The sequence below is a fragment of the Mchenga conophoros genome, linkage group LG4 (assembly GCF_057382185.1).
Source record: "Mchenga conophoros isolate Kocher_MC1m ecotype Shallow Benthic linkage group LG4, M_conophoros_male_GT1.1, whole genome shotgun sequence".
NCBI lineage: Eukaryota > Metazoa > Chordata > Actinopteri > Cichliformes > Cichlidae > Mchenga > Mchenga conophoros.
In genome coordinates, this window is record NC_140529.1 from 31,964,037 (window position 1) to 31,985,455 (window position 21,419).

The 21,419-nt window shown below is 41.6% G+C and overlaps 1 protein-coding gene across 2 annotated transcripts; it reads right to left on the reverse strand.

Annotated features, from left to right (window-relative positions):
• Nucleotides 1-672: 672 nt before the first annotated feature.
• On the reverse strand, nucleotides 673-19,859 carry LOC146576508 (disintegrin and metalloproteinase domain-containing protein 11-like). 2 transcript variants are annotated; one of them, XR_014892255.1, is made up of 26 exons: nucleotides 19,254-19,859; nucleotides 18,383-18,573; nucleotides 15,807-15,883; nucleotides 15,459-15,525; nucleotides 13,718-13,800; nucleotides 13,544-13,607; nucleotides 13,401-13,461; nucleotides 12,428-12,612; nucleotides 11,002-11,073; nucleotides 10,656-10,822; nucleotides 10,478-10,562; nucleotides 8,878-8,968; nucleotides 8,393-8,444; nucleotides 7,833-7,932; nucleotides 7,623-7,694; nucleotides 7,404-7,496; nucleotides 6,997-7,077; nucleotides 6,861-6,911; nucleotides 6,719-6,782; nucleotides 6,492-6,597; nucleotides 5,669-5,788; nucleotides 5,385-5,553; nucleotides 4,997-5,108; nucleotides 4,532-4,650; nucleotides 2,888-2,905; nucleotides 673-2,576 (listed from the first exon to the last, which is right to left on the reverse strand). XR_014892255.1 is itself a non-coding variant. In XM_085271824.1 (26 exons), the coding sequence occupies exons 1-26, from the start codon at nucleotides 19,444-19,446 to the stop codon at nucleotides 2,561-2,563; spliced, it is 2,481 nt and encodes an 826-aa protein (XP_085127950.1). In that variant the 5' UTR covers nucleotides 19,447-19,858; the 3' UTR covers nucleotides 673-2,560. The 2 variants fall into 2 exon arrangements, 1 of the variants encoding a protein (XP_085127950.1); XM_085271824.1 differs by lacking the exon at nucleotides 4,532-4,650 and adding an exon at nucleotides 4,123-4,213 and having other exon boundaries at nucleotides 19,254-19,858.
• Nucleotides 19,860-21,419: the final 1,560 nt, after the last annotated feature.

Sequence of the window (21,419 nt, forward strand, 5' to 3'; positions counted from 1 at the left end):
TTTTGACAAGATCCCCAACACCACTGGCTGAAATGCAGCAATAAACCTTGACAAAGCCTCCACCGTGTTTTACAGATGACTCTATCTCTCTTGACCTCCTCTGTGCACATTGGTAATAATTTGAGGGAAAAACTTCAAATTTGAATTCATCACTCAGACCTGTTGTTACTGATTTTCAGTCCAGTTCTTGTGTAATCTGGCATACCTCAGTCTTTTCTGCCAGTTTCCCTTCCTTTATTTTGGCTTCTTGACAGTCACTGTTCCACTGAGATCATTTCTGATGAGGTGTCAGTTTTTTAAGCATATGACTTTTTTTTTTTAAGGTATTGCCCAAAGCCAAAGTTTGAAATCCATCAGAAATCCTGGAAAACTGTTGCTCAAGAAAACTTCAACAAAAATTAGGAGAAAGTCTGCCTCGTGCACAAAATATAAAGAAATGAGCGATTTCAGACTTCTGCACAGTAGTGTAAATAGCTCTGATAAAAGCTTTAATGCCATATAATTTACGCAATGTTTTGCATGATTCTTTTCTACCTTCTTACGATAGTTTCATATAATCATTATATTTAAAACAAATTAAGAACCAGAAAAAAGCAGAAAGTCTAACCATCGATTAAAGCTGTGAAATACCAACAGACACAGGCAGTGACATGCGAGAGTAAGAGTTGTGGCTTCGTGTTTTAATATTTTATTTTCCCTTCATTTGAATCCATTTGCAGTCTTGATTTCATTCCTTTTCATTGATTAATTTCAAAAAAGATAGTCTCTAAAAATATGGGGTAAGACGCATCTCATTTTCTTCCTTCTTCTTCCCGATTGCATTTGATATCCACTCTGTACATATTGTATTAATAACAATAGTGCATTAGCCATAGTGCAAAGCTCAAAACAAACCAAACTGACCGCATACGCCATCAGACAAGCTGCATTCTGGACCCCGAACCAGATCTCTTTAATCTCATTTACAAAGTTTCTGGGCTGAGGCGTTCACCCAGGGATCAGGGCTATCAACAAATGTACAAAAGACTCATGGCATTTCATTTCAGTGGTAGTTAGAACTACAAGAGAAATGATGAGATGGCAAGCGTAGCTTTTTTTTTTTTTTTTGGCCACATTTAAAGATGCATGGACAGCTTTGTCTACAGGAGAGATTTGCAGAGGCAGGGCGTGTCAGGAGATGGATAGCTATAAATTTTCTCAAACAGATAAATTATTTTTTAAGCATAGTTTTAAATAAATCTTCATACATTGCATTTAACATTCAGTATATCTTGCACATATTTACAAATAGGTGTGCATACAGTTGGCTAGTACTCATTTTTTTTTGTAGATACATGGCATGTTGAATTCTTTCTGTGCTGCCTTTAGGGTGCGTGGCTGCAGCGCACAACAGGTTGTAGAAAGAGATGATCTGCTAGAGGTAAAAACCAGTGATGGGAGGAATGTTCAGGTGTACACAGACACAACTGCCCCATAACATTAATGTAAACACACACATTCTTACTTTCTTTAAAAACCTCTTACACCCATACATTCACTCCTGAGCAGACAGACATAGTAAACTTCCTAAGCGTACAAACTTTGGGCCCAAAAGTGGTGAACACGCACAGACAGATATTGTGGAATGTATGTTGGTCGGTCTGTCATCGAAAACACTAAGTTACGGTCTCTGCTGCTTCATATATATGATATTTTTTTTAATGATCCCAAAACCACAACACCTAGCTTCCTTTTTTTGTACCTGAAAACTTGAGGGTGTGGGAGATTGGTGGGCAGGTAGGATGCCTCAAGTTAAGACTCAAACTGCAATCCAGAACAAACAGCTTCTACGATCAGTCAGTCCTTACTCACCTTTTCTTTGGAAAACATGCTAACAACAGTGTTCTTTTTGTTAAAGTTATCTCAACGTTGCCAAATGTTGTAGATTAAAAACTAATTTCTGTCCATTTTAAGATGCACCTTGTCAACGTCTGGACCTCGGAGGAACTGTATCTTAGGTCTGTTTCCTTAAAGAAAAAAAGGAAACAATACAGCCCCTGTTATGTTATTTCAGTCTGTGTGTGCTAGTCCAGCATTTACTCAAGTGACGGCCGGGTTAGTTTATGTGCAGGCAGGCATTGGAAAGACGTGTCTCATTTGGTCCACCTTTGATATGTTCTTGATCAGACTGTCCGAGACGTGAGAAGAGGTACACAGACACCAAAGCACATTCGTATAGCCACTGGACTGGAGGAAGACCCCGGTGTCTCCCACAGGGAGAGCCACCTGCTTGCTCTAGGCGTGGCCTGGACGTAATCCTCAGTGGCCTGCTGGCAGCAGCCACATGAGTATGATTTGGCTGGTATGGTGAGAGGAGCTCCACAGGTCCCAGGAGGACAGACGAAAGGAGCAGACGCGATCGTGGAGGAAACGATGCTCGGAAGAGGTTTTGGAGATATTGTGGGACAGTAGTGGAAGACCTATTTTTTTTTTTGTTCCCCTCTTCTTCAACGTGAAATGACACAGTGCGAGGAGGAAGACAGAAGTGGACAGGACACAGAGACAGAAAGACAGACAGATCTTATCCTCCACCAGATCTGAAAGACAAGTGAAAATTAAGCACTTATTAATATAGATATGCTGATATAGGTGATAGGAGATGACGATGAGAGAAGCTATTTTGCTTTACTGTTTTGTAGCTGGTGTAATAGGAATGATCTAAAGTATTTTTAAAAATTTTTTTAAAAAGGAGAGAACTGAAATGGAAAGGATTGAATAAGTTCTGTGGAGATGATTTTCAGATGGTGGATTACTGTGTCAGCAGCCATGCGGAGTGAGTTTGGGATGAGATAGTGGGATATTTTTAGGATGCAGCTCTGTGTACAGATTACATGGTGATATATTATACCTTCCTCTTCGAATGTTCCTGCATCCCATGAGAACGCCAGGAGAGAAGACAAAATGTGGAGATACTTAAGTCAGTATTGATAAAAGAAATGAAGAACTCATGACACACAAATAAGAATTAATGTGCTTTGCAAGTTATAATTCTATGTAAAAAGCAAAGTAAGTAGCAAAGCAAGTAAACACAACTTAGAGTGGACTTAAGGATTTTAAAAAAAAACGAGTTTCCTTCTTGTCAAACTGCCTCAAGTCAAGTCAGAATTAGCTCCATCATGACTCAAACAATGACTCAATCCATTATTCATCTACCAGTCCTTCCCTAAATCTTCATCACATTGTAGTGATCACATCACATGCAGCAGGTCTACAGAAGTCTGCCACAGCTATGCCTGATAATATTACCCAGTAAGCCAGCAGTATGATTAGGAAGAGAAAACTTTGCTTATGGCTCATGCACACATGCACACATGCACAGACACTTCTGGCCCCAAAAGGACTGACTGCATTCTATAAACTAAGAATCACTTATTGCTTCTTAATTTACTGTTGTCTATATATCAAAGAATTATCATATACATCATATATCATATATACTGACTGTCTATTAGAGCAGCAGTAGTCCTTTTAGGTCAGACCATAAGTAGTGCATAATAGCAAGCATGCATAGGTGGAATAGTGCGGAAGGAGCACTTCAGCAAGGGCATTTGAGGTTAGGATGCTGCCTACAGAGAAAAGGGATAATGCAGGTGTTTAAAAGCACCAACGTAAGAGTATATGACAAAATGAATGCTTAGGTAAACCCAGTGTCAAAAAAACAAAACAAAAACGTTTTTAGTCTTTACATGGAGAGTAAACAGGTGGGGGAAAATGTGGCACCAGTAGGGTAAGTCAGGTCTGTTCTAGTAGACTTGAGAAAAGGGCTGTAGTGGTTCCTGGCAAAAAACATGTCTTGCCCTGTCATTACTAAAAAAATGGGTCTGGAAAGAGGATGGAGAGGGAGGAAAGGTGCAGGATGGAGCTCAGAGTTGATTACAGCGTAGTTGTGTTTTGTATGGATCTTAAAAGCCAAAAGCGGTTCAAGCATTAGCACGTCTCAGACTTGACTCCCCATTTCCCCTCCCCTGGGCTGGGCAGTGAGTTGCAAATGGGCATCTAGTTCATAAACGTGAGAGTGGGAGGGGCGGGGACGTCCTTTAGGTAGAAGCAGACAGGTACAGAAAGGCATGCCAGAACTCTTACTTAAATCCCCATCCTGTTCCCCCTAGGACTATAGCTGCCAGGAGAATAGCACCTGCGATGGACCCTATAATGATATTGGTGCCACTTGGACCTGCGCAGAGGAAGGAGGAGGGAAGGAAGGGTGCGGAGGAGGAGGAGGAGGAGGAGGAAGAGGAGGGGCAGAAACAAAACAACACCACTAAAAAACACACATCAGAAGACAGCATCAACACTGTACATCAACAACATCAACTAGAGAGAGGGAGAAAGAGAGAGAGAAAGATGGCAAGATACCTGCAGACAGAAAGAGAGATGCAGGGAAAGAGGAAGTAACCAGCCCATGGGGTGGAGATGGGAGAACAGGCGGGTGAGCGAGGGAAGTCAGGAAGACAACAGTAACAAAAATACAAAGGAGAGAGTGTTTTATTACTTTGTTCTCATTCCACCTCTCCTGCTCTTTCAGCTGGACACCCTCCTGCTCAGGGTGGCTTTGGCTTTTTTGGCTCTATAAGAGCAGCAGCTGCTCAATTGCTCTGTGTCATTGGCAGACTGCAAGAAAGTAAGGAAGACACTTGAAAATCGCAGTGCCTGCAAAGCACACAGTACCACCACACACACACATTCACTACATACACATGCTCTAATGGATAAATGTGTCTCAACACACCCACACAATCTTCCAACATTGAAACCAAGACTCAGCAGGAAGGATAACACTGTGTGGTCTAAAAATTAACTTCCTCACAATATTCAGGTAAACTATCCTTTTTGTCCAATGTGAGGTAGTCGACTTCAGTACATGAAGAAGCTAAAGGGATGATGGGTAGAGACTATGAGGGGGATGTGAGAGGCAGACAGAAAGAGAGACATGGACAGGGTGAGAGTTGCTATGGACCTTTCTTCTCTGGGCCTGTTGCGACCGTGGGCTCAGGGATGGGATCGAAGACACTGCAGTCCTTCCCGGTGTAGTCCCTATCACAGATACACTTCACTTCATTACTGCAGGTCTGCAAGAGATTTGATGGGAGAGAGGCCCAATTAGCTATCTGCTAAGAGAAAGACGGGGCAGTTGAATATAAGAACATTAAAATGATTTGGTATTGATCAACATAATCAACGTAAGCCTGTTCTTCAAGCAGGTCCTATGTGTGATGCTTAAAAGGGTGTTGAAACAGTTAAAGTTCACATAAAAAACATTAATTTTTCATTCAAATTTAGACTGAAAAAATCGACAGTGTCACTCTAAAATGAGAAGATATTAGCTTTGTCTTTTTTTCTTTTACCCCATGGTCAGAACAAATGCGTCCGAAGTTGGATCCTGGGCATGTGCTGAGGTTGAATGCAGCCACAGGGAGGCAGCGTCTCTCCAAACACATCATGTTGGGACCACATGGAGTGCCATCCTCCACATAGCCCAGGTCTGTGCCGTCCTCTAGCAGAGCATGGCCACCCCTAATTGAAGCATCCAAACATGAGAGATAGATAGGACAGAGTTAGAATTACAACACCAAGGGATACTAATGGACAACAGCCTTTGTGACTGATTGGATGAATTTAATGTGACTACCTGCAGTCCAAGTACTTGTTCTGGTGATAGAGGGTGAAGCTGGTCACTTCACCTTGGAGGTCTCCAAACTTTGGCTTCATTGTCACATTAGCACAGAACAGGAACCCGCATAAAACATCTCTAAAAGAAGCCGATGCAATAAGAAAAAAGGAACATGACATTTCACCAACAGTGCAATTCATAAATGTATTATAGATTTCTATACATTTATAGAAGTTTTATTTTTCCTTACTGACAGGCCAACTGAGGATTATGTTCAGGTCACGCCTAGAATGAGCAGGTGACTCTTTCACATTCATACACATATAGACAGAGTTTTTATTCCATCCTTACAGAACTTTATGAATGACTTCCTGATTGATGCATCAGTAAATTGGTTGAGATTGCACACAAGGACTCTTTGAGGACTGAATGATTCAGAGATTGAATCACAGACCTTTTAATTAGTGGAAGACTATCTCCTGAGCCACAGCCAGGGTGGATTTTTTGGGGGTGTGTGAATCCCTCTAATTTTCAAACTTTTGCTATTTTCAGGATGTCTGGAAGGGTCAGGCTCTGTGGAGCCTTTTTTGTTGTCTCTCTGGACACTGTCCAGCTGCTTGTTGTCTTGGGATGACCATACCGGCAGTATTGCATGTGCCCATTTTTCCTCACTTTTCTTTATGTTTGAATCTTTTGAATCTTTTCAGTGAAATTGGTGGAAAATCTTAAAATAAGGCCACCATTCAAGAGACACTTGAAATTCAGACCGTGCAATAATAAGGAAAATGCTAACATACAGTGCAAGAAAACCAAAAAAGAGAATCGGGAATTTGCCACTTACGGCTTGTTGCACTGGAGCCAGCCTTGGCCATCAGGACCGGGGCCACAATTTCCTTTTTCTGTCCCCTCAGCGTTCAGCTTCTCATAACAAAACCTGTCTGCTGAATCTGAGATGGGAAAAACAAACAAATATACATATTCATATTTTAACTATCAGAATCAGACTAAACTAGTAAAATAAAAATGTCATATGCTGGAAGAGATGCTGTGGATGTGTTTAACACATACTATAGCCCCAGAGCCCCTTGCATTGTCCATCACGTGTCCTACATCGTCCACTGTAACATCGTCCCTAAAGGGGTGAAACAGTGCTAATTAGTGTACCACAAACTCAACTGCATATTAGAAAACAGCCAAAACCATCTCTTACCTGACTATTATCACACATGTATCCATCTAGCTTGTGGACATTATGAGGGCACTGCAAAAGTAGGAAAGTACATCATGAACTGGAAGCCGTTTTATGTGATCTTACAGTTTTCAGTGTTGTGTACAGAGAGTGCTACCTCGCTAGAGTCTCCAGTGCAAGTTTCCGGGATGTCACAGTCATTCACAGCCTGTCGACACACCACGCCTCTCTGCTCATACTAACACGCATCAGAGAAAAAAAAAAGGCATCAGACAAACATGTCAATCAGTTGTCATATGGGTGATTTTTAATGCATGCCGCGCAACCATACAGGCTGAGAAGTCTGAAAATGTTGTGAGTCATAAGAAACATGACACACTTCTTGTTCTTGTCACCGCACCAGCATAAATTAAGACTTTCTGAATCTTTTAAATTTCAGAAGTTTTGATAACATATAAAGGAGAAAAATACTATAAATGCTCTGACAAAGTAAACCTGATGTTCAAATTTCACTCAGTCAGTTTAATTTACTTTTCAGGCTCTTTGTAATACAGGGCTGCTCACCTTGCAGCCACTGCAGCAGAGTCCGTTACTGCACATGGCATCATGGGTAAGGGTGCACTTTTTACAGCAGGCTCCTCCCCTACGGGCACATTCCTGCCACCACAGACATGAAAACAGCTGAGTTCCAGAAAACAAGACACCATTTGGGGCCCATACATAGACATGATGTGGAGACGCTACCTGTTTCCAGTAGGTTAACCAGTCTAGCCAGCTACTTACCAGCTGGGATCCACAATCACACTCTTCTCCTGGCTCCACAAACCCGTTCCCACACTCAGGAGGGTCCAAGAGCTAAAAGAGACAAAGGTAAAAGATTAAGTAAAGGTTATTCAAAGGATTAAAGCAAAAAAATAATGTGCGACTCCGAATTAAATATGTATTTTGATTTAAAAAAAGATTTCACAGGCCACATATCCACATGGCCCTCACCTTGTTGGGCTTGTTGAACAGGCAGCTGCCACCTCCCTGGAGCAAGAACTGGATGTACTCGTCAACGCTGCAGCGAGAAAACTTTCTGGGCAGATGGAATCTGTGATGACAAAAAAACACAAAGGAAGATCAAGACACTACATGACAAGGAAATAAAATAAAAACAGCATGATACTTTTCTGTCAGTAAGGAATGCCAGATCCATTGTGGGTGTCTGTGCCATCACGTCGCAATCTGACAGAAATGTTACCATCTGTAGTAAGATATTACTCAAATGAATAATTGAAATCTTTATTGTTCCATCTGGCAAGGGGAGCTAAATCCAAATCACTCATGTAGTAAATACTTTCAATTCACCATTTGTAATTCTTACACGGTGACCGGCACACTGATGTCTTATGTTTCAGCAAATTTGCACAAAGCATCAAATGCATCGGTGATTATCACTGGCTTGACTAATCGAAAGACAGTAAAATTGAAAGTTTCTCTCTGTTACAGGTGTTTCGTTTTTTAAGTCAGGGAAATTAGTAAGACAAAACTGTAGCTTAAAGGGATTTTACCCTGTGTCTTCCATGATGCATCCCACCCAGGCATCTGGGCATTTGCAGTCTCCTGTGAAGAACGGCAAAGATGACAGACATAAACTAAAGGAATAAAATAATGCACTGATCTTCATTTATAACTTAAGCTGTGACGCTTTAAATGCTGCTGCAAGACATTATGAACTTGTACTCATAACAAATAAAGATAAGAGATACAGTATAGATCTATGTGTTTGGCATTGAAAAATACAACTGATGGTTATAGAGCCTATTCTTTAGTGGCAAGGATGCTTTAACCACCTCCTCCTTCTTGGAAGCAGGTGACTAATCACCTAATGAAGGAGTATAATTACAGAAGAGAACTGCTGGACAGGGACACTAACACCTCCACCCCCACTGCCTTAATCCTACCAGCACCAATGTTGCTCTCTTACTTTGTTAATCTATTCACTCCAGTGCTGGGTTTACAGTTCCCTGTAAATAAAGCTTTCCTTCTATCTTACCTGCAGAGTTACGTGCATTGTTCCACCTCATCCCAATGTTCTGGCCAAGACTCTGGCACAAAGTGATGGCCATCGCACCTACATTTCCATACTGAAACAAATTCACATGGAATGCATGTAAAAGTTTGCTGTGAAGTGGGGACACATATTTTGCAACACATATTTATTGTGAGTCACATAAGTTGAGTTTATCCATCCATCCATCCATCCATCCATCCATCCATCCATCCTCCCCCTGTCATTTACATCTGTGTTGTGGAGGCAGGAATCTCAGCAGTGGCAGATGCCAACAGACTCAAAACAACTGATTGGTAAGGCCACTAATGTTGTGGGAATGGAGCTGGACTCCCTTAAGGTGTTGCCGGAGAGGCGGATGTTGTCCAAGACAAGGACAATGCTGGACAATACCTCCCACCCACTCTATGACGTGCTGGCTAATCACAGGAGCACGTTTGTGAGAGACTGAGCTTATCCACCACAAAATGACAAAGGAAATCATTGTTGCCTGTGGCCCCATGTACAACTCCTGCATTTAATGCACAGTACAAACTGCAATAGTTACACGCTTTTGCACAAAACACGTCACTTAGGAAGCACTGAACAAGCATCCTATCCAGATGCCCAAACCACCTCAACTGGCTCTTTGAATTTGGAGGAATAGTGCCTCTGCTCTGAGTCCCTCCCAAATGGCTGAGGTCCTCGTGCTATCTCTAAAAGAGAACACAGATACTTGCAGTTCTGCTGCTTATGTCTGTGATCTATTTCTTTTGGTCACAACCCAAAGCTTGTTAGCTATATATGAGGGTAGGAACTTATAGTGACCAGTAAACTGACAGCTTCACTTTCCCTCTGTCCTCTCTCTACTGCAACAGTCTCCTGTTCCACTAGTCCTTCACTTTTCACCAGACCCTAGAATACTTACACTCATCTAACTTATGCAGTAGCTCGTCTCTGCCTCAGTGCTGATTCTACGACTTACAAACAGGATAAAACTGCTGTGCTGGGACACCTGGTCCCTCTGCCTGGACAGGCTGCCAGTCCAACACAGAGACACAGCCAACTTTCACCTCCACACAATCAATTTAGAATCGCCTGATAATCAAACACAGATATCTTTAGACTGAGGGAGGAAACCTGGGCACCCACAGGAATCCCACATAAGCATGAGTAGAGCATGAAAACTGCACAAAGAATAGCCCCAGTCACTGAGCAGGTTCAGTCTCGCAACTTTTTTTGCTGTACCTACTTGAAAATATATGCTTCATATAAATTATTTTCAGCTATGTTTTAAATCAGAGAACTTAGTCCTACTTATTGATGATTTGATTTTAATATTATAACAAAAATACATAAAAACTTAAAATTTGGCTTTACAACTAAATTTCAATTTATATTATAAGTCCAATTAGAGATTCACAGTAATACAGTAGTTAGCACCACACCTCTCGCGCTATGATAGCTGAGATAACCTTTAGTGGCCATCAAATGGATAAGGTATTAAGAAAACTGATGGATGGATGGATTACTCATTTTAGGTTAAAATTTATAATAAACCCTATCTGTGTAATAGAAAATTATAATCATGTTATATTTTCCTTACCTCGTTAATTCCTCCTCCTCTTGTTGGAGAGCACACCCCTCCTGTGTAGGCTGTCCCACTACGGCTACTATGAAAGTTACGCCCTCTGTGAGCACAGGAAAGCCAAAGTTGCAAGTCCAGACATCACATAAGCTTTAGTTCCCATTAAAATTTTATTTATTTATTTTGACGGTCTTACGAGAAAAGATGGACTACATCACTCTGCTCTCTGATGTTGTCCTTCCTGTACTTCATGAAGTTTTGCAGCGTTGTCAATGGGTCTTCCACTACTGGCATCATATTTTTAGAGGTCCAGGTCTCCATGGCGACCAGTACAATCCTTGTGTTGAGCTGTTCCTGATAGATCTGAGGACCACAAAATGCCCATCAGTGCACTGCTTCATTTGGTGTTTTGGTCTGATTTTTTGTAAGTGTCATCTGGGACAGATCATTCCCACACACACACGTGTTTATTGACAGGTGGCGAAGTGAGAAGGCAGAGTTTAGCAGTAGGAGGATTAATTTCCTGCAAACCGATCACTTACCGTATCCGCCGTGTTGACCACAGCTTTGGCAAAGTTCTTGGTTTGGCTGCTTGAGCGACGCAGCTGTACAAACTGTAGAGGAAAAGACGCACAGATGGCTTAAGAGATGGATCACATCAGCTCTGCTACACACAAATACACAATCAGACATGTAATTTGATTTACTTGTACTGACCAAGTGATATAAGGAATGAGTTACATGGAATGTTTCAATGTACTTCTTGCATGACCAATGTCAACTGAAGTGGCAAAGTTTCGGTTAATTAAATGAAATGCAAATATTGCTTTTTGCTTAACAATGAAATCTGTTGTATTTGACTTGTAGTTTCATCAGTGTGTTACTTGTGTGTTCCCCCAATGTTCTTTCTGCATTCTGTTCAGTGTAAGTTTGCATCAGCTCTGTACCTAGTAGTTTGTCTGTGCCTTTCAGTTTGTTCCCTGTTTTACTTCAGCAGTGGGTTATCTGTTGTGTCTTCCTGTGAGTCTTTTGTTCCCCTTTTGATTGTCTTGATTGTCTACACCTGTGTCTCATTATGCACCTATTTCCACTTCCTTGATTACACTCTATATCATCTATTCTGCCAGATATTTCTCTTTAATTTAGTTTTCTAGGTTTGTAGTCTCTCTGCCTCTTCATGTTTATAGTTTTACCATGGCTCTTATCCATCCTTACCTGTCAAAGGAGGTCAGTCTGTCACAGTTTTTTTCTTATTGCATATCCATTGCTTTGTCTGTATTCCTTTAAGAAACGTTCAACTAGCATATGAACACCTGTACACTGTCCAGTCCTAACATATTCTGATGTCAGTGTAAGCTTGGAGCTAATGAAACTGGACTGCCTGGCCTCTGGCAGCTTTGTTGCTATATAAAAATAAAAGCTCATATGTTTGTGTACAACTAGCAATATGTGACAGCCCCAGGCCCTCTTGAGGGGTTGCTCTATGTGGGTTCTGTTTGCGTAGCAAGGTTTCCTGAGTGGAGCTGAGTGGGATTAGCCATACTGCAGAACACCTGGTCACTGCTCTGCAAGTGGCAGTGTGTCATCCTTCTTTGTTGAGCTGGCCACTAAAAAAAGGTATTAATTTAAATGCTGATATTATGATGATAAAATGTATATTTCTACTTGTTACTGGGCTCTGTATTTGATTTATCTTTTAACTTGCTATTTTTTACTCACAAACTGCTATCAGACAAGCATTTGCAGCTATTCTTGTTTACTGTTAGCCATGCAAATCCTGGTGATATTTAGGTACTGCTCCTCTCTGTACAAGTACATTTGTAATTTTGGGGAGATTTTATGTCCTTATTGATTGTGGCACTGAAATTTTAGACAATAAATAAGGAGAAGTACTGGACAAACCATGGGGTATGTGGTTAAGCAGTACACACTACAGTCATCAGGCTACCAAGAACCTTTAGCACTCACCATATCATTGTCATTGACCACCATCAGCTCAATATATTTGGTCTCAGTCTGCACAGAGGGCTTGCGAACACTTCGCTTGGACCGTCGCAGACCCCCAGACGCCTGCTGCTCCCTCACTTGGTCCGGTCTGTCATCATCATCACCATCACCTCCTCTGCCATCCCACTCACTGTCCTCTGTACAGTCTGGACACATAAAAAAGCAGAGCTGCAGGCAGTTAGAGGGAAATATTACTTTTTAAGGAAGATAGAGGACAGAAAATTATTAGCTCAAGTTGGCTTTAAACAATGAAAAATCGAATCTTTAAGGTGACCTGTTATAATTTTACTCATTTTCTGAAACATATGTACTGTTACAAGAGCAAATAATAATGTTAAACATTGCAAATTTTTCAAATAATACGCAGAGAGTTCCTATGAACCAAAAGCTCTGTGTCTGACTACTCTAAATGCTCAGTTTAGATGTTTTCTCTACACTTGGCTCTGTGTGATGTCACTGAGAGCAAATATGCCAAATGTGGTCATCCAAACCAGGACGTTCGGGCTATGACCCAACTACTGTTCAGGAATGGCAGCCAATCAGAAGAAGGTTGACTTCAAGGCTGGAGGAAGGGAGCTAAAAATGCTTATTTCACAAACTTTGAATGATACAAAGCTACTCTCTGCAATTTAACATAACAACAAGGTTGGAAAGGAACAAAACAGGTTCCCTTTTGAACACTGTGAATGTAATATATTTAAAATTATTCTTATTATTTAATTATACCCAGCTTATTTATCCATTTCTTATGAATTTGATTTGATCTATTTTTATGAAATGATTTTGTATTTTTGAAAATGGCTGCTTTTGAGCAGCTTCTGTGAATCAAAAAGTGACATTTATTTTCAGACTTTTGAAAAATTGCGCTTGGCATAGGTTCTTTCCTAAATAAAGTCAAATGTGTCATGAATGTAAGATAAGTGTGGCTTTATACCTGGACAATGGGCCGGAAGTCTGATATCAGGCATCCTGCGTATTAGGTGAGCACCATCATACTAAAGTGAAAATATTAAGATTAGGACCTAAAACAAAAATGTTTAACTATAAAAATCTGTATTATAGTCACAGGTCATTTACCTGATTGCTGTCATTGTGAAAGGGCTCAATACCGTAAGAGAAGAAGCCATCAGAGAACATGCCACTGAGAACCACCAACAAGATGAAGAATAAAGGGTGAGTTTGGGAGGCTAATTTGTAACACACAGGGAGTTAGTATTTGAAGTTACAGACAAGGTCTACTGTCAAACTCACCACAAGCCATGGCATGTGGAGACAGCTGCCCAGGACTCTGGTAAACCTCTTAACCTTCCCTGATAGTAGCAGTGTTCCCCTCCCTGTGAGGACAAAGAACCACTGCTTAGTACAATAACCTCTGCTGACACACTCTCAGCTTCATAGGGACAATTTCATAGATCATTTGATATCACAATAGGTGAGAAGTGAGGAAAAACCTCTCCGTGCTTTCCTGTTTTAAGATGTTAGTGGCACAGTTTATGACCTACTTGTATCGTGTTCTCCACTCCTTTACTCTACTGACAATAGAGCTGGAAGTACACCATGCCCAAGGACCTCTTCAATAAATCAACACTAACATTGCCCACACAGTTATTTCTTAAAATTTAATGTGGAGTAACTGTACAGCAAACAGGCTGCGACTAAACGCAAAAAAACCCCAAAGAGGAATCTGCTCTTGTCATGTAGCACTGACGCTGCTTTGCAAGGTTAAAGCGGTGAAGAGAACCAGCGGGAAATGTGAGAACCATTGATTCACCTGGATTAAATTGATTTCAGCAGGGCGCTTTGACCTCACAACAGCAGCTCAGGGAAACAATGCCTTTGAACTTGAAAGTATTTTAATCACAGGGATCACTCTGGTTAAGTGCTGCCCTGAATGCATCACGCCTGCTATGTCCAGAAGAAGCGGCATCATCACATGAAGCCTCCATCCAGCTGAGGGACAATCTGGTCTAACCACAGGTCTCCAGCCTCAACCCTGCACGCCCCTTCTCTCTTTTCACCACTCCAGGCACAATCTGACTGCCTGTGAACACACATACACCCCCAGAATTACTCCTCCCCAATCCCAAAGCTCATCTTGCTTTTGTATTAACTGGCATTTTACTCCATATATCCCCCTCCTCCTCCTCTCATTCCAGATCTGCTCTTCCCTCCCTTTCGGTCTTCTTTCATTCTCTTCGCTGCCAAGAACTTAATGACACTGCTGAGCTAACTGGTTGCTATGGAAACAGGCTTGTGATTGGTCAGGAGGACCGAAGGAGAGTTCGAAATGATTGTGGGTGGGGATGTGAGAGCTGGCTGAGTGGGTGGGTGGGTGCTGGGGGCAGTGAGTGGCACATTTGTCCACGAAAAAGCGAAGAAAAAAAACAAACATTAGCCATCCCTCCTGGCTTGCACAATGCAGTCACATTCCACTGGTCCCTCCTGACAAGCACACAGCTCATCGTTAGATGTCAAGGTTTTATCCCGTTTCCACGTTCGCTCGACGATTCTCTCCGTGGGCTTGTGATTTTACACCACGGGCGATCACTTCCTTTCTTTCTCAGCAGTCTGAGAAAAGCAGAGAGGCATGCATACGTACTGATAGGCAAACCCACATATGTGCAGACCGGTAATGTTCACGAGCTTACTTCTAAAGCAGGGAGGACGAAATGCACTTTCCATAAATAGATAAAAGCATGAGGTTGTGATCAAATAGTAGAAAACATCAGCACAATAATTTTAAAAAAGATGGCTTAAAAAGTGTGTTTTACTTCTAAAATAAGAATAATAAAAATAAATACAGTTTGAGCCGAAGGATTTTGTTATATAATCTGATCTATATCAGTTCAGGATTGTCAGGAGGAAGCAAAACTTTAAGTGAGTGTTGCACTGCTGCTCTGGTCACTCTCTTTAATATGCTGATAATGCTGCTTTGAATCACGTTCATGCACTGAAATCATGTGAGCATCCCACCTTATGCAGAAAACCTTACCACAGACTGAAAGGGACTGCCATCCTGGTTAAAGTGCCGTTCTACATAATCTGAAGACAGAAGATGGCTGCAAAGAGAGATAAGATATTATAAATACTTGCAACAGCATCCTTTCTAGTCAGAAATAATAATAATAATAATAAACTGGGATTTTTTTCTGCTGTCTGTTCTCCCCACAAATTTATTTGGTGTTCCCCATCTTGACATGAAACATAATAGAGGCGCTAAGTGCATTTGCTTAAGTGTGGGGAAATGCTAATTAGAACAGCTGCAGTAAATTAAGAGCACCCACTGATACAAAATGTGCAAAAAAAAGCAGATCTGATGAATTTACAGGGTAATACTAACTGATTTAATTCCAGGTCTAAAGTGAAGGTGCGTCCAAAGGCTTCTACTTGGAAACAGCTCTGGGCCAAGTGGACAGGCTGAAAGAAGAAAAAAGAAAAAAACGCTAGAGAGATGGATTTGACAGCTGATAAATTAAAGTGTAACAAAACAATTGTGGTTAGATGTGTCACTCTGTGAAAGCCACAGAAGGGTTGTGAAAAAGTCTCATGAATAATTCAGCAAAATCAATACAGTGTAAGGTCTAAAAGCATCTCAGCAGCTGAGATATTATGATTTATAAAGTCTGCATTGATCAGCACTGGCTGCCAGCTTTCAGGCAAGCTTGACTCCACAGAGCTATGGCTGTTTAGGAGCTAAGCTGGAGTCTCGTGATAAGGATAAATAGAGGAGGTCTTCACAGGAGGATAGGAAGAGGAGAAAGCGTTACTCCTATGTATTCAGCCATGCTGTGTCCCCGGATGGTCAGCTGCCAGGCTTGAGGACGTAAGGACACCGCAGGGGCAGGAGAGAGTGAAATTTACTGCGGACCAAACAGTATGTCTCTTCAGCAGCTTCGACTGTGCCAGCGTGGCTTTGAACTCAGTCTGGAGGAACCGGCTGCAGTGAATCACTGGGCTTTTACAATAAAACGCATCACTATGCAGAAATTATTCCCTCCATTGAGTACAGACAACAGATTTCTTACTATTGTCTTGGAGAGGCTGCAGCTTGGTACCTCTGTCCCTGTACAGTAACACTGCTCTACTGCTTTAGATTGTTTCTATTTAACTGTTCTTGACGTGGCTGAAAGACATTATTTTTAAGACAAAGTAGCTGCTCTGATGCTGCTGATGGTATCACAAAGACTTAATATCAAAAAAGTTCATATTTGTCTGAATCTGTCACTCAGTCGCTTTCTCATTGTTGCTGGTTTCAAAGCCGAAACAATCACACTAAAAGGTCCTTTTTAGAAACTCCTCTTCAATTGTGTCACATCATTATTTTCGTCTCCAGCAGCCCCCACCTGCTACAGATCTTTTAAAGCCATTGTGGATACTGAAATGTAAATTGCTTAAAGTTCAATATACATTCTTGCATAAAATAACACTTCAAACAACACATTGTAAGTGTTAAAAGTACCATTCCTTCTGACCGAGGACGACTCAGTTGAAGCGTGATCGGCAATCAGTGCAAACATACATTACAGTAAGATTTATGCTAGCATTGCTCTCACACAAACTGCCTTGCTCCATAACTTTATACCTTTATGATACCTTTATCTTTTTCCTTGAGAACATCTGATTCTAGATGCTAATCTATATTCATCTAATAATCTGTAGAGTTTAAGCTATGCCGAAATGAACGCAATGTGCAAAACCAAATAAATCAAATCAGCCAAAATGTTGCTTCATCTATTTTTGAACACAGTGTGATGTGACAGAAAAAAAAGAACAAGTTCAGCTCATCCCTCCCTGCTGCTTCTAAATTTATCTGGTCTCTTATTCCGAGCATCTTAAATATTTAAAAAACAAAACACAGCAAGTGAGGCAGCTGAGACTTTTGAAATCTTGTCTACGGAAAACCATTTTATGAACATATTATAGTTATGCTTATTTAAGACACCATCTCTTCCCAAGATTATAGCATATGTATTCACTCAAATCTTGAAGCATGTGACTCTGGTGTGTGTACTGAGCCTAATATACTGTCAGAGAGAGAGAGAGAAAGAATGGGAGAGACAGTGGATGGGGGAGAGTGCTCAAACCTCTTGGACCATCCAGCACTTCTTACACAGGCCTGTTCTATAATTAATGGGACATACTTCAACACACTACTGAATAATAAAGAAGTCAGAGACTCAGCGTGGCATCCGAGTTATCAGATGATGCGACTATTTCAAGAGAGTCTACCTTTGTCCTGTGGAGATGGTGGTCGCTTCATATATCGCGCGGCATTTAAACAGCTCTTTGATTAACCAGCATTTGAGCAGTGCGTATTAAGAAAGCCAAGTGTTGTTTCATAACTTGTTGCTAGAGGTTACAGCTTAAATTTAGGGAAGGGAAAAATAGCTTCAAGCAACAACTCTTCTTGGTAACACCCACCGGACGCTGCTTCACTTCACATTCAAAGGGATTTTCACTGACTAAATGGGTCAAAATCGCAAGGAGTAGAGGCTGCTGCAATACACCGCCCTGCGCTGTTATCTCTGTGTAGCAGGAGCCGCATGAGCAGTGGGGAGCTGAGCACTGCACTGTTTTACTGACAGGGAGGAAAAGGAGGTTGACACCAACAAAATAAAAGTCTGTCCTGGTGCTGTCACACCCTTGTACACGCATGCAGTTATCTGCAGTCGAAATGGTCAAGGATTTCCTGCATTTATGCCTCGATAAATGCAGGAAATGATTGATTTTAGTGCAGGGCAAATGTTTTTAAGTTCTCATTGAAACATGTATTTATGCATTACTCACGTGGAATAGTTTCTTTTTGTTCAATTTAGAGTGAAATGTATCAGTTTCTTTTATTTAGGAAGGGTCCTAAAACCTTGTCTGGGATCCTTTACAGCATGGGAATAAACAGAATTAAGGATGTAAGCTCACCAAGGTGTCCCCGGTGCTATTCTTCACCCTGGTACCCAAGTAGTCATGAGCCATTTCTTCTTCTGACTTGATTTGCTGTATGAGGCGCTTTGGATAAATGATCTCGGTTGCAGTGTCCCCACTCTCCGCCCGGCCCACTGGGGCAAACCAGTCCCACATGCTTCCATCCTGCTCCAGGTTCCTGTCAACACCTGTATGTAATACAAGAGGAAAACTCTCACAGTGTGTTTCCACTAGGCACTGCAAGTTAGCAACACAAGTGAACCTGCCCAAACAGAGCAGCGGGGATTTCTTTAAGGATAAAAAACAAGCACAAAGTAATGCACATTTAAAACAAATCAGCCTGTGAGCGTCTTCATCTGTAAGCTCACGGTTTGGTGACCTAATTTAACAGTGAACATTATTTATCCGTAATAGTATTTTATAAAAATAGTGGATATAGCTAGATGTGCACGCTCTGATGGAAAATAATTAGAATACTTGTCATTACTTAAATTATCTACAATAGGGATGCTCATATAAGCCTGCATATTGTGAGTATACAAATGAAAGGCTCACAAATCGTCATCCCAGGGCAATAAAATGTAGTTATATTCTAGTGCTGTAGATGTTTCTTCCTAAATGCTCGTCTGAAATGGTTATGGATACGTTATAGGTAATGAGGCTGCAGTGGGAATGTGTTGATGCAGCAAATTGTGCTTTCAGGCCAGTGGGCTGTTTGGCACCGAGATCCCGCTACAGTAAAATTACGAGCCTACACCGGGGTTCGAAAAGTGCTGTTCACGGTGAAAAAAAGAGTGGATGCAAAGGAAACGAAAGGGGTTCTCCCTCTCTCGATCCAAACCCCCTCGCTCGCTTCTCTCTCTCTTACCTGAGACTGCAAGCCTCTCGCCCACTGCAGCAAAGACCGTGAAGCACCACACCGCCAGCATGATCTTCACATATTCCCCCGGATTACAGCATGGAGAGCCGCAGGATGTCACGAACCCGGCAGACGGAGTGAAGAAAAGACTAAAAAAATCACACAAATGATGGCGAGGATCCAAAATCAATCTACTAAACATCTGACGATGTGCCTCCTCTCATCTCTCCCCCTCTCTATCACTCGCCCTCTCAGCTCCGGTCAACACTGCTACAGAGAATTTGGATTTGCATATCAGAATGATGAAAAAAAGAAGTGACAGGCCTTTGTCGGAGATGATGGATACAGGCCTAGAGAGTGATCAGTTTAGAAATAGTGTGGAACGGGAGAGTGCGCACCGCGGAATCATAGCTCCGCAAGCCTGCGCGGGTGCGTATGGGTGTATGGATGAGGTTGTATGTGTGTGTATATGCGAATCTGCAGTATGCGGAAACGAAGGGATGGGAAACCGAAGAGCAATGCGTTGGGTCTGCGGTGAGGAGGACACGTGGGACGCTGGTACCCTCCTTCATCCCGAGCTGCCTCCTCCTCCCGTTGCCATGCAGCTCTGCGCAAGAAGAGGATGCGACAGCCCGCCAGCCGGAGAAAAGCTCGAAAGGGGATCAGGGATGGGCAGTTCATTCATTTTCTGAACATGAAGGAGTTAATCAGGAGTATCCGGGAAAGCGTTGACATGAAGATCACAGCTCTATAGGGGATGAAAGTGGTCCCGACCGAGGAGAGACATTATGAACCCAAGACACCCTCTGACAAACCGGCTACAGCAGAGGCCATACTGTTCACACCTTGTTTCTGCCTTAAACAGCTCAAACTGTTCAAGATATTCTTACGATTCATTTTTATTCATTTCAGCACTGCAAGTTATACCAAATGCCATAAAAATAAACTTAATCACAGGGATCTCCAAATGTTTAACCTGTTTGAATGCATCCTGCTGTTTTAACATTTAGAAAAATCACTGTTTTTGTAATGAGAAGCTGGTTTTCACTTTAAGAGCCAGTGTTACATTCAGCTTATAGGTCTGGAAATATGTAGCAAAAGAAGAAAACGTAATATTAATGCTGGAAAAAAATGAATGTTACATGTGGTCCACTGAGTACTTACTTAACCACAGCAGAGCGGCTAAGTGAATATGCACGACTGCTACTAAAGTGTAATATCAGGGACTGATTAAGTCTTTTTATTTGAATCAAGCATCACACAGAGCATACTGCCCAAACACACTGCTGTCAGTGAAATGAAAAACTCCAACTGACCACTGTGAATGTCCCTACAAGAACATTACATGATCATGTTGACTAAAGTAACTCTAAAGCTTTTGTTGGCCCCAGTGATCAGTAAAACATGCTGTGTTCAAAGGGATGTATGAGTTTAACTGCTTATGACTCCTAATCAGAAGCCACTAATGGAGATGGACGCTGAAACCTGCAGTCTCTCTGCTGTCTCTCACCTGCTGGGTTTAGCTTCCCTGGTGCAGCCCAATCTCAGCAGCCATCCTATAATACATCAAACTAATGGAGAAAAACTGCACCGGCACCCCCTCTGAATATTTCATTTACCTCCCTTTGAGACAAGCAGAGAAGGAGGAATAGCAGGAAAAGATGGAGGTGGGAGTATCAGGAGGAATGCAGCATAAGCTAAAGATGCTCCTGCCCTGCCAAAATAAAATAAAATATCATAAAATAAAATAAAATAAAAAATAATGGCTGCCAGAATATTGCAGTTCTAAAACTTTAAACAGACACTGACTTTAGTCTGCACTTTGCTGCTGGCTTTCTGATTCAAACACTAAAGTCTTCACTGTGATCTGGTAAGTGGTCACATAGTGCTGATGCAGTATTCTGCAGTAAGACAGCTGAGTTGCAAGTAGTGCAAAGGTGGCTCTGTGAGCAGGGATGCAGTGGTCACACTGGTTTTAGGGTGAATATAAAGGATATGAGGAATTCCATTTTTTTTAAGATTTCAGGTTACACTTAAATGTAAGTAATGTATAATAATCACAATCTTGAACCCTCTTATATCAGAGCTTGACAGAGACAACTCTTCTCAAGCAGCCAGTCCTGAATCAAAACTTGTACTATAGACAGTCGATGTTGATATGTCACAGTAATAAAA